At 26.8% G+C, this 18,208-nt stretch overlaps 1 protein-coding gene across 1 annotated transcript; it reads right to left on the reverse strand.

Moving 5' to 3' along the window:
* Positions 1 to 5,904, reverse strand: LOC124938049 (kelch-like protein 3). The gene is made up of 11 exons (XM_047478416.1): positions 5,791 to 5,904; positions 4,908 to 5,061; positions 4,631 to 4,812; positions 3,975 to 4,535; positions 3,815 to 3,892; positions 1,935 to 2,253; positions 1,624 to 1,823; positions 850 to 926; positions 657 to 758; positions 377 to 560; positions 1 to 311 (listed from the first exon to the last, which is right to left on the reverse strand). Exons 2-11 carry the CDS (start codon positions 5,047 to 5,049, stop codon positions 222 to 224), a joined length of 1,935 nt encoding a protein of 644 aa, XP_047334372.1. The 5' UTR covers positions 5,050 to 5,061; positions 5,791 to 5,904; the 3' UTR covers positions 1 to 221.
* Between the last annotated feature and the right edge of the window lie 12,304 nt (positions 5,905 to 18,208).

Consider the following 18,208-nt stretch of genomic DNA (forward strand, 5'->3'; position numbering starts at 1 on the left):
TTTCTTCAACCAACATAGTTCTTCTATTAATTTCAATCTCCAAAAACAAACAAGTTATATAGTTTTTCAATCTCAAAACCTACTTATTTTCTCATAGATTTTCAATCTCAATTTTCTCTTAACAGATCAATAGGAGGTTAGGTTACTACAATGATGCATTCATGTAGGATAAAAACAAAAACAAATGCATTTGGAATTGAAAACAAAAAACCTCTATCGAATCATAGAACGATGGAAGAGAAGTAGCCTCGCTTTCCCACAGCCTTTAAGTTAGTCAATTTCCAACCATGATCCTCTTTATAACACTCTACCTGCATTTACATATTCACGATTACAAAGACAAGATTGTCAAAATGAAAGAAAAGGCAGAGCATACCGTATCCAATTGATGATCGTTATAAGAACCTCCAATAACAAATATTGTATCCTGGATAGCAACAGCACCAAAATATCCTCTCGATTGATTCATCGGTTCTGCAATCATCCATGAACCTAAACATGGATCGTAAACTTCTACACTTGAAAGCATTGAACTCCCATTATAACCACCAATGGCGTATCTACATCATCAACATGATAAGTGAATATCCGAAATCAATACATACCAAGCTATATGAAGAATATTATTATGAATTATGATAACATTTTTTTTTTACATTTTCTCATTCAACACGACAAGTGAATGGCAGCTCCTTTCTATGTTCATACTCCCGATTCTTGTCCAATAGTGTTCTCTAGGATCAAACCTCTCCACAGAACTACAATGCCAAGAAATAATAAAATTCAAATATGAGTCAAGAGAGATGAATTTGAGACTAAGCGAAAGAAATCAGATTATATGTATCGTACTTCAAATAACCCGTCCCTTGAAAACCACCACTAGCATAGATTGCTCCATTAAGTTCTACAACTGCATGAGAAGCTCGCTGGAAATGGGAAAAACCAATAAGGAATGTAATAATGTTTTGTCAAAATCAGAATGATCTAGAAGATAATCTGTATCATGATCTAAAAACAATCTATCTCTATACCAAAAATTTGACTATAATGTGGCTCGAACTAGAAAACAATTTGTAGAAAAAATAAAGTAACAAAAGTCTAAGTATAAATGTGGGTCATTATCTAAAAAAAATCTTATATACCAAATGAAAAAAAATATTACATTCAATCTTAAGTTTGACAAATTTATACTATGATTGTGATAGTGCGATTCTGACAAAATACCATTTCAAAATAGTTATGATACCTGGGAACAAAATTAGAAAGGAAAAAAAAAACTTTCATATAACTTATCTATGGATAATGAACTAGAAAATAGTTTGTATACAAAATAAAGCAATAAAAATCACAAAATAATATGGATCCTCATTCAGAAAAAATCTTATAACAAACGAAAAAGACATTTAATATCAGTTTTAACTATGGCAATTTTCTAATAGGATCATGATTCTACACAGATTGTGACAAAATACTGTTTTCCTGGTAACAAATTAGAAAAGAAAAAAAAAACTTCCATATGGCTTATCTATGACAGCTAATCAGCTCAAAGAAGTTTCATACAATCAAGCAAGCCAGAAGATTCAAGGACAGATATAGCCAGTTGGATAAATGTTAAAGATTTACCTTTTGTAACATTGACCTTGTGGGCACCCAGCGTGCAAGTTCCAAAACTAGCATTTCAACATTGGCAAGGTATTCAACCTCATTTTGACCACCAACTGCAAAAATTTTGTCGTACATGGTAGCACTAGCTAAGCCTCCTTTTTTATCATTGAGAGGAGGACATGAGGTCCATTTGTCTTTGATTGGATCATAAGATTCAACTATCCATAAGAACGAGTTAATGAACAATAAGTAAGATTTAAACTTAAATTGACCACAAAGACACATGAAGTGTTCACCAAAGGGAAACTATCTTTAAGAAACTAAATTACCTGTATCAAACCATGAACCAGAATGTGTACCTCCAAATACATACAATTCATGGTTCAACTTTGCGACAGATGCATAAGATCTAGCGGAATTCATTGGTTTAAGAGATCGCATAACATCTTGTGATGGGGAATAAGAATCTAATGATGACAACCAATTGATCCCATCAAATCCTCCAACAATAAGTATTGACTCATGGAAATCAAACTTAACATCACTATATGATAGTGATGGAGCTTTCACATGCCCTGCTGGAGGAAGTATAGACTCCAGCATCACACATCGGTTATTTAGTTGTTGGATCTCTGTTTCAGCTTTGACCTAAATCAACAGTTTAACAAGTGTGTGTAAATAAATAGATAATACAGTTACCAACTAAAAGTACAGTGTTTAAAGAATCAGAAGGAAGAAATTAGTGTCCCTGGTTGATGGAAGACAAAAACCCTTTGGAAGCACTTTTTTTTTCTGTATCTGGATCTGGATGAATGAACGGGTTAGGAAACTAAACTTAGTGACAAAATTTCAGAACTTTATTGGTTGTGTCTAATCTGAATCCGGAACCAGATACAAAATCAGAAATTATAAGTGTTTTCAAATGGAGCCAATGTGTGATTCCAGGGGCCTAAGGGAGTTATGAATTTTGAACCAGCATGGGTGCATCAGACAACAAAAAACAGCAGATGCACATGGCAGAAACAAGAAATATTTGTTGGATGGAAGATAATATATTAAATGATTTTTACAAATAAACATATTTGATCTGTACAAACTAAATGATTTTTAGAAATAAAGATGCAGAGGATATTTTTCATGACAGGGACTATGATAGAACATTGAATTACATGCTCCAATTTCATTAAGTCTATGTTTGGATGAGCATAATTGGGATCGGAATTATATGGTACGTACAAGCCTAAAGATCTAGGATTCGTAGAAGAAATATAGGTGAGACTAAGAATGGATTAAGCTTGAGAAAGATAATCCAGATTCAATAATTATTCCATTCATTACTCCTCTATTTATAAGGTACTGATCCATTAACCCACTACTAAAACAACCATACTATCCTTATACTACTACTAATTACATATTACTACTGTTACATTCTATAAGAATTGGAGAATTACAATTCAATTTATTATGTTTGGAGGAATCATATAATTGTAATTCCAAAGTGAAAATGGTGGAATTGAAACTTAAATTCATATCATTCCATTTGCAATTGAATTATAATTCCCATTCTTTATTTTAAGTCAGGAAACAAACAATGGATTTGGAATTGGACCCTTCTAAATCCACCTTAACCAAACGTAGAGAAAATATAATATTTAATTAACCAAGTTTGTTAGTTCTTGAAAAGTTTCTTCACCACAAATATTTTGTTGAAGGAGAAACAAACAAAATTATAGTAAAGTACTACCAATATTAAATAAAAGAACAAGTTTGTAAAATACTCCTATGCAATAACAGATGCAAATTGTATAGCCAAGCAGATTCTTTAAGTGTAATGCATATGATAATACAACATTCATATTCAAATAAAAGGACTATAATTTACCAATTCAACATGGCCTGATAGATGAGTATTGAGTTGTTTAATTAATAACGTTCAAATCTTATGTTCAAGACTTGATATAGACAATGTCCAACTATGTTAGTAAAAACTTTTAAAATAATATATATTACAAGGAGTTTATTTTCTATTCCTATCCTGTATGAAAATGGGTTATGACTAATCCAATTAAGTTTCATTTACATTATTTTCTATCAATCATACCCCACACTACTTGGGACAAGTTCAGCCTAAATTTGATTTCATCAATATGATGAATAAATGATTTCAAAATCTTATATAAAAGAACTTTAAATGCAACAACAGTACCAGCTTCTGCTCCATATAACTAACTTTTTGAAGGTATTCCACATTGAGAGCTTTTAACTCCTCCATGCCTTGTAGAAGCTGCAATTATACATTAAAACAAAGTAAACAATGTGCAACAGAACCCCAAATCTAGTTTTTTTGTTTTTAAATCTTAAATGACCTGTGCTATGACAGAATCGGAGGTGTTATCAAGAACCACAGTGTCCTTATCATTTGAACTATACTGTGGTGCATTAGAACAATTGTTCATCGAATGAGAACCACCACCAGCAACATTATTTTCACTGAGACCCGTTAATTGTGTGTTTGATCCATATCGATCAAGAGCTAATTCTTTTAGCTTTATGTAGATATGATCCTTCTCTTTCTCTATGTTGCGCTCATCTAAACGAGCCTTTGGTGCAAAAGTCGTTTCATCAGAACAATTGGTTTCCAAACTATGTAACTCATTGTTCACATATGCAGATGGCGGCTTAGAAACAACCGTTCCATTTCTCTTGTCAGCCAATGATGGGAATGAGAAGAGAGGGCAATACTTTGCTGACTTTTGATGAGAACTTGGTCCAACAACTACAGATGAAAACAAAGACATCAATCTACTCGTTTGAGCATGATCGAGTTCAAACCAGAAATGGCTCTGGCTGTAATAATTGTCTAGAATAACTGGCTTGAAAGCTATTTCAGATAATGGCTGACATTTCAATCTGAGGCGGATTTGAACCTGATAACGTATACAGCAAAAACCAGCATGAAAACATTTGTTTTACCACGGTTTAGAATGATATAGACTTGTTTGAAGGCTGAAAGGAATGATACCTGAGCAGGATATTGAGTTTTAGTTGAACCATTAGCAGTCCATGCATAAGGATTAATATTCATTAGACCAAAACTAGCTGCCTCAAATATACCATGAAGTTTCCTGTCTGAATAGTTGAAAAGAAACAATGGAAGACAAGGTTGAATGTTCACTACATAAGAGAAGTGTTGAGCTGGCAATCCTGTTAATTATCCACTATCCAGTTACTAGGCAATAATAGACTAATATATGCAGTGATTTAGCTAAAATTAAACGAGAAGATCGCAATTTACTGACCAAATAGTTGTTTGGAAAGACATTCTTCAATGGTGGCGTTGCTGCAACCGAATATAACACCACCAAGGTTATTCTTATTCAGATTTCTAGTCCCCTGATTTATGTCATTATATAAGCTTTCAATTCTCTTCCCTGTCCCCATTCTGTATCTGAACTGTTGAAATTAACAATAATCAACTCGGAATACTAATGCATTTCATTGGAATCCATCCAAACCAACAATGGCATGAAAAACAAAGATCAGGAAATAGAAAAATAGGCCAAAACAGGCGAAGAATGAAAAACAAACATCCATTCCTTACACAACACCATCAGTCGGTTATTCACTAGAACTGAAGCATTCATCAGTAGAAGTTGTTCATACATACATACAACAGCAGAAATTGAAATACAGTCTTAAAAAGTGAACAGGATTGAGCATTCAAACAACTCGGAATACTTAATGCATTATATAAGCTTTCAATTCTTATTCAGATTTCTACTGGCCTGATTTGCCTCATTATATAAGCTTTCAATTCTCTTCCCTGACCCCATTCTGTATCTGAACTGTTAAAACTAACAATAATCAACTCGGAATACTAATGCATTTCATTGGAATCCATCCAAACCAACAATGACATGAAAAACGAAGATCAGAAAATAGAAAAAAAGGCCAAAACAGACTAAGAATGAAAAACAAACATCCATTCATTACACTACACAATCATCAGTCGGTTATTCACTAGAACTGAAGCATTAATCAGTAGAAGTTGTTCATACATACATACAACAGCAGAAATGGAGATACAGTCTTAAAAAGTGAACAGGATTGAGCATTCAAAAACTGGAAATCTCGGAAAAAGCGCAAAAAGAAGAAGAAGAAGAAGAAGAATGGCGAATCTACCTGCTGAAGATGATCGGAATTCGGAGTTATTTCTTGCCGGAATGTATCTAAGTTCCTCTTTCTTTCATAAATGTAATGGAGAAACCAAAAAGAAGAGGTTTCTTCAAAAAGAAAATGAATTTCCTTAAAAGGAATATATTCATGTATAGCCAGACCACTTTATTAAAATATTTTAAATAATTCATAAATACTTATTATTTTAATTTATAATATTTTTGTGATTAATATTTTTCTTAAAAAAATAGAAAGTATTTTAACTTTAATTAATTAAAAGATGTAATAATTGATTACTTATTTGAGATTATTACATGCATATACTTTTAAATTAAGTTTTTTTTTTTGTTTTTGCCAACAACTTCTTCATGTAAATATTGAAGGAAAAGAGATAAACAATTATTGGGAAAACCTTACAATCATTCCAGAAACACTGGATGGATAAAAAAAATGATACACTGAAAATAAATATATTGAATAAAATCAATTACTAACTTGAGTCTAAAAACCAAAATTATAAACTTGATTATCAAGAACCACTTAAATTTAAGTGAGTAAATGATGGTGGGGATTGTGTAACTTTCTTAAATTAAAAAGAAATTATAAATTACGGTAATTTTGTACCTAAAAACAATTTTGTTTTAGATATTTTCGTTATTAATATTCAAAAATAAATAAATAAAATAGCGACAGAATAGAATAATGACAAAATATATGTTCTAGTATTTCCTCCACGTACGATGTAAATCTCGTGGGCCGCTCGGTTAAAGCTCGATTCGAGTTCGGTCAAAATCAAATTCAAGCCGAGCTCGAGCTAGCTCGTTTAAGATTTGAGCCGAATTCGAGCTTAGGTAAGACTCGTTTGATGACTCGTCGAGCTTTTTCGAGCCTAATCATAATTTTTTTATTATATTTTCACTTGTAATCAAAATTTGAAACACCCTTAAGACTATTTATGGATTTATTGCTTAGGATACCAATACCAAAATTATTGGTACTTAAAAGTACGAAATTTTCAATATTTTGATATATCAAGATTCAAAATATACTAGAATAATATTTATAGATTAAAAAATATATATTATATACTAGAAATAAATAGTTTAATAATATTAGTCTCATTTTTTATGTCTTCATTGTTATCTCATTCATCGTAGGTGGCACTCGTGACACTCGTGAGTCGTGACAAGTTGTTTTTTCCATCGAGCCGACTTTAATATCACTTGTAAAATCTCAAACATGAGTAGCGTTATCTATGAAGAAAATAGATTATAAATAGAATTATGTAAGTTCATATTTATTATGTTTTATCGATGTTAAACTCAAATAAACAATAAGGTGTAACCCGTTAAAGTACTACTAAATGTGTCACTATTAAACTAGTATACACTTATGCATGCCACTAGTTTTTATTCTTCTCTGAACAACTTCATAAAAGTGTCAAATTTGAATGGTTCTTCTTGCTTCATTTTCATGTAAAATCTATAAAACTGTGTTAACTCTTATGATTGATCATTCAATATTTGGTATCCAACAAATCTCAAGAAAATAAATTTTGAAAAAAAAAATCAAATTCTATGGTGTTAATGCAAAAATAACCCATCATATATTGGGTTAGATGACATATTTACAATTTACATAGAAAAAAACTTTTCGAATTTACAGTACACGGTAAAAATGCATCGTGTGTTTAAACTTTGTCTATTTGTTGAATTGGGCTTCAGTCTATAGATCTATTGAAGATTATTATCATCTTGAATATGGCACTAGGGTTTTGTTTGTTGAAAGAACTTTATTTTTCCCTTTCTTTCACTTTTTTGTGTATCTTATGTTAGAAGTTTTTGTCCTTGAACTCTTCTTGTTTATTGATACTTGTAAATATTGAAGTTGCATTCCTAAACAATTCATTGATATCATTTATAGAAACATAGTTGTGAATTTTTATTACAATCTTTGTCAAGAAAATCTTGAAAATGATTATCTGAGTGCAATCATATATCTTAGTCTTTTGACATGTGTTTAAAATTTGATTTTTTTTAAAAGTTCATTTGAAACTCTTACTTTCCTCGTCTTTTTAAATTATTAGTAGGTATTGTCAAAATAACTATTGAACTGTGCGATGTATTCTAAGATAAACTCTACTCATTTCAAAATGAATGCCTAACTTGAATTTTATGCAAAAGTTGAATCAATGATTTTACTGCTATTCCCATTAATGACAACAAGAAATAAGGGGTGTTCTTACATCAGTTCGGTTCAAGTTTTTCAACTAAACATGTATTAAAAAATAATTCAATTATATTAAATTCAATATCCATAACCGACAGTAAATCCAAATGGGTAATTGAATTGAGTTCATGAATTTCCTTAAGTCGACTTATGTGCGACTAAAAGATTTTTTTTATTTGAAACTCATTAGATTAGAAAGGGCAGTGCGCGATAAATCAAATCATACATAAATGATTGAATCTTCGGACAATCCAAAAATACTTTGAGGTGTTCTGAAATGATATAGTTGAATAAAAGAATTATTATGACTATAACCCAAGTAAATTTAAAAAAGATGAAAATGATTTATTCCATATTATGGATGACTAGTTAAGAGATTAATTTGAATATAAAGTTTTGAATTAGTAAATTTGAAAAAGATGAAAATGATTTATTTGATATTATGGATTACTAGTTAAAGAGATTAATTTGAATATAAAGTTTTGAATTATTTACACAAATCTTGATTGATTTTAATAAAAAGAAAATGGGCTTTCCACTCCAAAGCCACAAGGCCCACAACAATCACCTTTAGATACCTTATAGGCTTCTCCCCTTCCTTTATTCAATTAAAGCCTACTAAAGTATTTTTATTTTACTTTCAATAATATTTTAAAATATTAATTACAAATAAAATTTTAGACATTTAATCTAAATATTTCCTCTTCTTTTTTAAAAATAATAATAATTTTAAATAAATCATATTATTTCATAAATAAATAAACCTACATCTTCATGTTTTGTTTAGAGTCACCTTGTTGGGCTCTTTTAAGTGAAACCCAAAATCCACTATATATATAGAGATCAGATTATACAGTTTGAAGCCTATTTGAAGAAAAATAAAGTTTGAAGCCTAAGAAAACCTTAAATTGACTGGAATTCAAAAGTCTAATTTAAATTAGAAGCATTTTTAACTTAGTTGCAGTTTAATTCCGCTTATAAACTTGATTAAGTCGCGATTGGTAATAATTTGTTACATTTTAGTGAATAAGTTATCACGTATATACAAAATCAAATATATATATATATGTGTTTAACTAAGAAACTCTAAAATAAATAAAAATGACAGTGCGAAACGATTACGATTAAGCGTATAAACATCATTTAGTTAATTTACACTCAACTTAATTAATTTGTTTAAATAAATAAAACTTTATAGACCAACATTTCTTCTTTCTTATATAAAATGAAAATTTATTTTAATATTTTCTTCACTAAAGTGATTTTTTGTAGATATTTGATATGAAAATGATTCTTCAATCTTTTCACTATGGATAAAATAATCCCCAATTATGTCAGATTAATATATTGGGGCCGAGGAAGAATAATTAAAATTATATAAGAATTTGATCTCATAATAGTTCAGATTTATTCAAGTTTGATGGTGTAGTTTCGTCCTTAAAGTATAATTGTATTTGAGAATTAAATAAAATTAAAAATAATTTTTTTAAGTGATTTTTTTGTTGAGGAAATCTGTAATTTTTTTTATATTTAAATAAAGTGTTTAGGTGCAAAATTACATGAGTTATACAAATACACAGACTTTTGACAGAGAAAATTGAGAATGACTTGATGAGGAGTTTGACAATGTGTAATTATTTTTGGTAGTTCTATTTAAATGGTATTAATATATAATAATAAAATAAAAATAAAAATTTAAAATAAGATATATTTTTTTATTTTGATTTATTAGTTTAGTGATGTTATTAATATGAAAAGTAATATAAATAATGTTTAATTAATTTAAGTTATTTAAATAACATACCATAACTATTTAAAATTGAAAAAATGATAGTTTATTTAAGTTTTTATTTGAAAATGTGCTCTATGCATTAGTGTAAAAATATTTATATTATTAGATTGAATTATTAAAATATTTTTTATATTTAAAATTAAAATATAATAAAAGTAAAGTAATAATATTTTAGTATTTAATTAATAAATTATTTGATGATTATAATTAAAATAACATGATATATGATTTTTTTTTAAACAAAATCAAAAATCAAAACCATTAGATCAAAGGAACTCTTAGGACTGGTTTGGATTAGTGTTTTAGTTATGATTTAAAAACTATAACAATGATAAAAAAAAATTTAAAAAGAAAAAATAGTAAAAAAATTTAAAAAGTATTAATATAATAATAATAATAAATAATAACATGTATTTTAGTATTTAATTAGATTAATAAATAAAATAATGTGATAAATGAATACGAAAAAATATTTAATTAAATTGAATTATTTAAATTATTCAAAATAAACCATTATACAGTTAACTCTTACACCTTTTCATTCTAATTGGATTAGTTTTTTTTTTGTTTGTATATTGCTTTATATTTTTTTTTCAAATTAACTTTTAAATATTAAAAAAAATTATAGTAATTTAACAAATACAAAACTTAAACAAATTATTTTTTCATCAAATAAATAATTTTCTTTCTTTAACAAAATCCTAAAAAATATTAAATAACCAAAATATTATCTGCCTTGTGGAGTTAGATTAGATTTTTCAACTGAATAAATAAATAAATAAATAAATAAATAAATAAATAAATAAATAAATAAATAAATAAATAAATAAATAAATAAATAAATAAATAAATAAATAAATAAATAAATAAATAAATAAATAAATAAATAAATAAATAAATAAATAAATAAATAAATAAATAAATAAATAAATAAATAAATAAATAAATAAATAAATAAATAAATAAATAAATAAATAAAATAAAATAAAATAGTCAGGCAAAAATTCAAAAAAAACAGAAACAAACAAAACCCACCAAAATGCACCAGAATGGGGATGAGGGCATGGGAAAGAAGGCATATAAGGCCAAAACAATCAATCATACCTCTTTTTCAGAAAAATAAAATAAAAAATCATCTCTCATTATTAGCAAAAATAAATAATATATATTTTCTCTACAGAGTTCGGCTCATGTGGGTCCTTCATGTTTGTAACAATCCATATAAAATTATTTGTTTTAAACAAACAAAAAAAATGTTAAAAATATTTGAGTATAATTATCAAACAATATTTTTAATGTAAAAGATAATAAGTATTTTCAATATAAAAATAATAAGTTTTATAATTATTGAGTTTATTGAATATTAAATTATTTAAATAATGAATTTAATATAATTTAAAAAAAAATGTTGTAACTTAGTGGTAAAAAAAGATAAGTATTTAAAATGTTTAGTGAGATCAAATCTCATTAAAAGCTATTTTTCTAATCCATTTTTAAAATAAACTTAGGGCAACAATATTTTTGATCTTTTTTTTTACCCGAGGCTGGAGCAGCCCAAATCTCAGGACCGACACGGCATAAATTACATCACCAATCATTAAATTTGATGTATAAACGGATACTAACATGACACCTAACAACCACGATTTTGCTTTCATTTAAAACATTTTTAGATGAAATTAAATTCTTAATTTTTTAATTTTTTTAAACCGTACCACTCAGCTTGTGACTACCAAACTTATTTGCTAAAAACAAATAATAAAAATATTTTTTCAAAAATCAAAACCTCATAATTTTATAAAAAGATAGAAATAGTAGATGTTCCATGTTCCAATGCAAGATTGAGATGTCATTGTTTGGTTACCAACAGTAAATAGATAGATTCTAATTCTAGATAAGAATGTGACCGGTCAAATTTTTTTATTTCTGTAATTTTAATTTTATCAATAGAGCTAAAATATATTATTTCCGCTAAAATAAATAAATAATATCAACACCTGATTTTTTTTTTAAAGTTGGTTAGGCTCAGTTATATTAAGTTATTTTGAAACCGTGTTCTCTTTAGTTTTAAAATAACTTAAATAAAATTAATTTTTTAATTAATCATTTAACTTATTTCATTAATCAAAATATTAAAATATTTTTTATTTTAAATTATTATTTTTTATTTTATTTATATAAATTAATACCCTTTAATTCTTTTTACCAAAAATAATTATCACTTCCTCAAAAATTTTATTTATTTTTATTCTAAATTTATTTATTTATCCTTAATTATATATATATATATATATAAAAGAGTATATATTTAATAAGTAGGCTATAATAGAGTAACTTTATGAAAATGGTTTTAATCAGAATCTGAAATATAGTATATGTTACAATAAAAATATTTTATATTGGTCCCGCATTCAACGTCGGTTGAAGCATATTATTACCCGATTTTAATGAGTAAATGTATTGAATCAGTTAATGTTGGAGTACCACACATTAAGATATTAAACTAACAAAATACAATAAAATTGCACATGGACCCGAAACCGACAAAGGTAGACCAAAAAATATAAATTACTACATCCTAAATAATTTAAATTCTATTCTTCTACAAATATAAAGAGAATGAACTCAAATAAAATGAATAAGTAGATATTTTAATGAACACAATTATTATATTCAAAATAGTTCAGATTGTTTAAAATGCTGAAGAAAATAATTTAAATAATATATTCATATCAATGTGTGTCCAATGTGCATGAAATCAATAGACAACTTTGCATCTCATAATTAACTATTTATTTATTTATTTATTTATATATACGCTAATGTCATTCATTGAATTCGGGCCCGACCTCCGATGTAATAAGTGAGGCAATTGCCTTAGGCCCAAATACTTTTGGGCACCAAAATCTTAAAAAAATAAATAAATTATAATGATATGTTCATGGACTTATTTTTAAAAATTTCATAAATAATAATTGATAACCTATCAATGATAAGCCCTAACTTAATTTGTATAAAAAAAAATAGAAATAAAAAAAATACTATCTTACTTGGAGAAAAGAATCGCACGATTCCTATTTATCAACAAAATCAAGGAAAAAGAAAAAAAATAAGAACAAACATTTTAGAAAAAAAAAACACTTCCCCCAAACCCCAAGCCCATCGTCGATCCTCCAGCTTGCCGGAATCGGAGCAGAAAACTCGGTCGTTTCCTTCCCCAAGCTCTTGGGCCTTTTTCGCTCGTTCCAGCCTTGTTTCTCAGCACTGCGCAATTTCAAAAGTACGAAGAAATCTTTGGGTTTTTATTTAGTTTGGAGAAGTTGAAGTCTATTGATGATGATGGTCTCTTGAGCTCATTTGTCAATCTTCAAAATTCTTTAACACATGATGGGCACTCCAATGTTGATGGATCAGATTTATTTCTATAACTAAAGTTGTTAAGACATTCATTACCCGGAGAAGCAAAAAGAGTGATTGGTGTGCTGAATTGTTTGAAAACAAAGGATGATTGTTATCCAAATTTATATATCGCATATCGAGTTTTACTGACTATACCAGTTACTGTTGCATCTGCGGAAATGAGTTTTTCCAAATTGAAGTTGATTAAAATTTATCTTCGATCAACTATGTCGCAAGAAAGACTAAATGGGTTAGCTATGTTATCTATCGAGAAAAAAATTATCGAGAAAGTTGATTATGCAAACTTGATCAATACTTTCACTTCAAAAAATGCGAGACGAGTAATATTCAAGTGACTATATACTAGTTCGGAACATGAATTTTATATTTTGTTTGGATTTTCTTTATTTTTTTAGTATTTATTTATGACATATTGTTTTGATGATATTTTATTTCTAGAATTCAGGTTACAAATACTATTATATTTAAATCGATAAAAAATATATGTATGAATATTAAGCTTTGAGGGCACCAAGTTTTGTGCTCGCCTCAGGCCTTTTAAGTCCGGCACTGATTGATTTAGACCTAAAACTATTCTGGGTTTTTGAGAAAGCAATTGATTAAGCCCTTATTGAGTTATTGAAATAACTTATATGGAAAAAAATAATGATGGACGATAATTTTTAGAAGTTAGAATATTTTTTTTGGTAAAAATACTTAAACGTTATTGATATATATGAATCAAATAAAAAATAATTTAAACTAGATGACATTTTAGTATTTTAGTTAATAAATTAAGTGATTTAATGAATGAGAGGTGTGAAGTTAAATAATGTTTGATATTTTTGAGTTATTTGAATAATCTAATATTGAACAAGCCTAAGTGCAATAAGACAAAAATATTGAGATTATAAAATTGATGCATAGCTAAAGAGACATGAATTATGTTTAAAACTTAGCTTTATAAAAAAATGTTTTAAATTAGAGTGGCGATCATTATTCTAAAATGACATTATAACTTCATAAATTTTATAAAATTTTATTAGTTTAATTGGTTGTCGGATTAAGAGATTAAAAGGTCACGGGTTCGAATTCATCAGAAATCAGTGTTTTGTGTTGAAACGGGAGCCATAGACCTATGATTTTGGGTATTATGCTAGTTCTCCTTAATTCAAAAAAAAAACTTCATAAATTTAAAAAATAAATAAGAATTTCATATATACTTATCAATAGACGTAGAAGGAGAATATATATAAAAGAAAAAATATATTTTGTTATGGTTATAATGTGAAATTACTGGATAACTTCTTTAAAAAATTCAATATAATTTAATATTTATTTATTTAAAATTTAAAAAATGGTAAAATTTACTTTTGTTTATCTATTTTATCCAAAATTTTCTCACTATATTTTTAAGTCTATCATATTTTTTTTTTTTAAGCTTATCCCAACTCTGAATCATAAATTCGCGTCTATTTAGTTGTATAGTAATTATCATAGTTGAATTTCATACTTTATTGTTTTTGTTTTTTTTTTTTATAGAGAACTGATTCTTCTTTTTCAAAAACAAAAAAATTATAATTATTTAATAATACACAAAATAATAGAAATTATTCAAATGTAATCCAAAAATTAAAGTTTAAATTACCATATATTTTAAATGATGTTAAAGTACAATAATTGGATTTGAGATTTTAAATAGTCCTACACCTTTTGTTTTCGCGTATTTCAAACAATATCTGCGGGTGTTAATGTATTTTGTCATTACTTGACAGATGTTGGGACCTGCTTATTTAAATAGACAGATAACAAATCAACTGATTTTATTTTAAATTTAAATATTTATTTATATATGTATCATATATCATTTATGATTAAAATCAGATAAATAAATTTCAGTTTTAGTTTATAAAGCCATTATCTTCAAAATATAAATGAGATAGACAATGGAAATTACTTGCTTAATTTTTCTAATTTCTATTCTCACATTGATCCTTCTACTAACTATCATTCTTGACACATTTCTCAATTTTACCGTGTCTAACTTTTTATTTATATTAGTAAATCAATTTTCTTTCAAACATATGATAGAAACACTATAAGTCAAAAAAACTATACCCCCATTGTCGATAGAGATAGTGGAATAAGGGTAAAATAAGCAACAAATAATCCAAGTAAATCCTTCACTCACCATTGTCTAACTCCCAAAGGGACTCATGAAGGTATTTGTAGTCTATTAAACCTCACTTGACGTGTTTTATTCATAATCTCGAAGTGACCTTGGTTATGACTTTAAAAGTGATTTTGATGACACTTTGTTCCACCAATGACTCTACAATCTTTAATGCTCCGAACTTAATATGTACACGCAAACCACTTAGTGACTATATCGATCCCAAGCCCAAACAACATGTATCCATAATCTATTATCTTCTCTTTTATAAGGACTCTATAATTTCTTATTTGTGTTCTAAATAATAGTCGAGACTTTTACTGATTAGAATTTATAACGACCACATGACACTTTGTTTTACGAAATTCAAGAGGTGATATCATTATAGCTCTTAATCACTTCAATATTTTCTAATTTAATCTCTATAACTAAATTTTTATTTGTTCAATAAAATAAAATGAATTGATTTTTCTCAACATTTATAATATGTTGTTTTAAAACTCGGTAACGAAGAAGGCGTCCCAAATAGTCTAGGCAAGTTGGAAAATTTCCTAGGACTAGTTTGATCTTTGGTTATTTAGGTTTTTTCTTGTATGTTTGATTAAATTTCTAAATAATTAGTTTTTTATGTTTAAAAGTTATAAATATTTTTTAATTTTTAAAGATAAATTAATTTTATATAGTTAAATAAAAAAGATTATATTTGCCATTTAAATAGATAAAAATAAATAATTAGATAGATGAAATAATGTTTAAATTTTGAAATAAAAACTAAAAAAACAAAAAACCACTTGATAAGACGAGCTTTACTCATTATATAATTAACTGCAAAAGTAAAAAACATGAAAAAGAACTATGTCCCAGCCACCAAACTCTGGTGACAATACATAAAATTGATGTTTATTATTTTATTATATTTATAAATAATTTATCTTTTAAAATATTTTATCAATTTTCTGCATTATTTATTGACTTGAGCAAGGATAATTTTTAAAGTTGTTCATAATATTTTATAAAAATTCTTCTAATATTTAATTAGTTTCTTTAGTTTACCTACTTCATTCATTATCGTTACAGAATTCAAATGAGTTTATTTTGAAGTCGACATTACATAATTTCATTTTCGTACAAATTTTAATTTTTATAAATTTGTCAAATTATTTAACATCTAAATTCTCATTTAATTGTTTTAATTTTATAAATTATTTTTATATATAAACTTTTTTTGAATTAATAATAATAATAAATAGTTTTTAATCAAAACTTGTATCAGGACAGAACTGCATTATTATGTTTAACTTTTGTTTTGTACGATTTATTCTAGACTTTTGATTAAAATCATTACTCAAACCTTCTTTGATTGAATTTATAAAAAAAAAAAAATTTATTTGATGCACTCTATAATTCATAATATCACACAATTTTTAAATTTTTTTTTTTTAATTTATCACTTAAATACTGTCTATTTTTTTTTATAAAAATAGAAAATTAATAAAATTAATACTGAAAAAGAGCTTTGAAAAAGTAAATATTGAATCCTTCTAAATTCAAAAAGATGCATGCAAGCAACAGGAGAGGGACCAGGCTACTTTTTTCGAGTGTTAACAAAATTCAAACCGCAACTTTCACTAATTCCCATATTATCCTTCTTTTGATCCACTCTACCTACTAAAGTCTTCTTTTAATAATTGAGGAATACAACTTTGAATTTTACCATTTTACCTTTATCCAGATCTAATCTAATATAATCACTTGTGTTTTAATTTGTGATTCCAACCCATTTTTATTATAATATTATCTCCTCACTTCAAGTTCATCTATTCGGGTTCTTTCTCGCGGTAAAAATATGAAATCGTTATGGTTGTATCCGAAATATTACCCCCAAACTTTTAGGTCTGAGTTTATGTCAATACAAGTGAAAGCCACTCTACAAATAATTCAAAAACACCACTAAGCGAAACTCTTGACATAGATAACTCGACTAGTTTGTCTCCAATGCCCTTAAATATGTGTTGAATCGATATGTCAAGAATGTAAACCTAAATTGTAGGAAATGGAAAAATGACCGATTAGGCTAGTCCTACTCGATAACTTTTTAAAAATGTCACAAGATAAAGCATATTCAAACATCATACTCAAAACCTAAAGAAAGTAATTTGCATTTAAATTCTCATAGGTTGATACAAATGTAAATCTAGTGTGTGAAGTTCTAGTCATATTAACTAAGAACTTGAATTGAAATCAAAATATTTTTGAATTTTTTAATCTCTTTATTTATTTAATTTGCCTTCACATACAAGTTTTAAAAGAGAGATATGATTGAGTTTTTTTCATAATGGATTTTCTTTTTGGAATTGTTTTGGCACGAGGAGAAGGTAGTGAAAAGCATGCTTAGTGGAGAAAATGATGAATGAAATTAAATAGGGTCCTAAACAACCTTTAGAACCCTAAACCTGTAAATTATATATATATATATATATATATATTATTTTACAATTTATTTACATATATTCTTCTAAATCTGATCCCCAAATATTCTCAACCCATCCTTTTAAAATTTTGATGTCCTATTTTCTCCATTTCTATTTATTTATTTATTTAAGATTAGTCCTCATTTCTTAGAATCCAATGCAAATAGTTACCTTTTCAAGACTCTTTCCCCCTTCTTATGTGAATTCTAATAAACTTGTAACTAGGGGCATGTTTGATCTTAGAGATTTGTTTTTGAAATAGATTAAACAAATAAATTATTTGTGTTAATTTATCAAAATATTATTATTTTTTTATATTTAAAATATTATATTATTAATAATAATAATGATAAATATTTC

This window comes from Impatiens glandulifera, chromosome 5 (genome assembly GCF_907164915.1).
Source record: "Impatiens glandulifera chromosome 5, dImpGla2.1, whole genome shotgun sequence".
Lineage (NCBI taxonomy): Eukaryota > Viridiplantae > Streptophyta > Magnoliopsida > Ericales > Balsaminaceae > Impatiens > Impatiens glandulifera.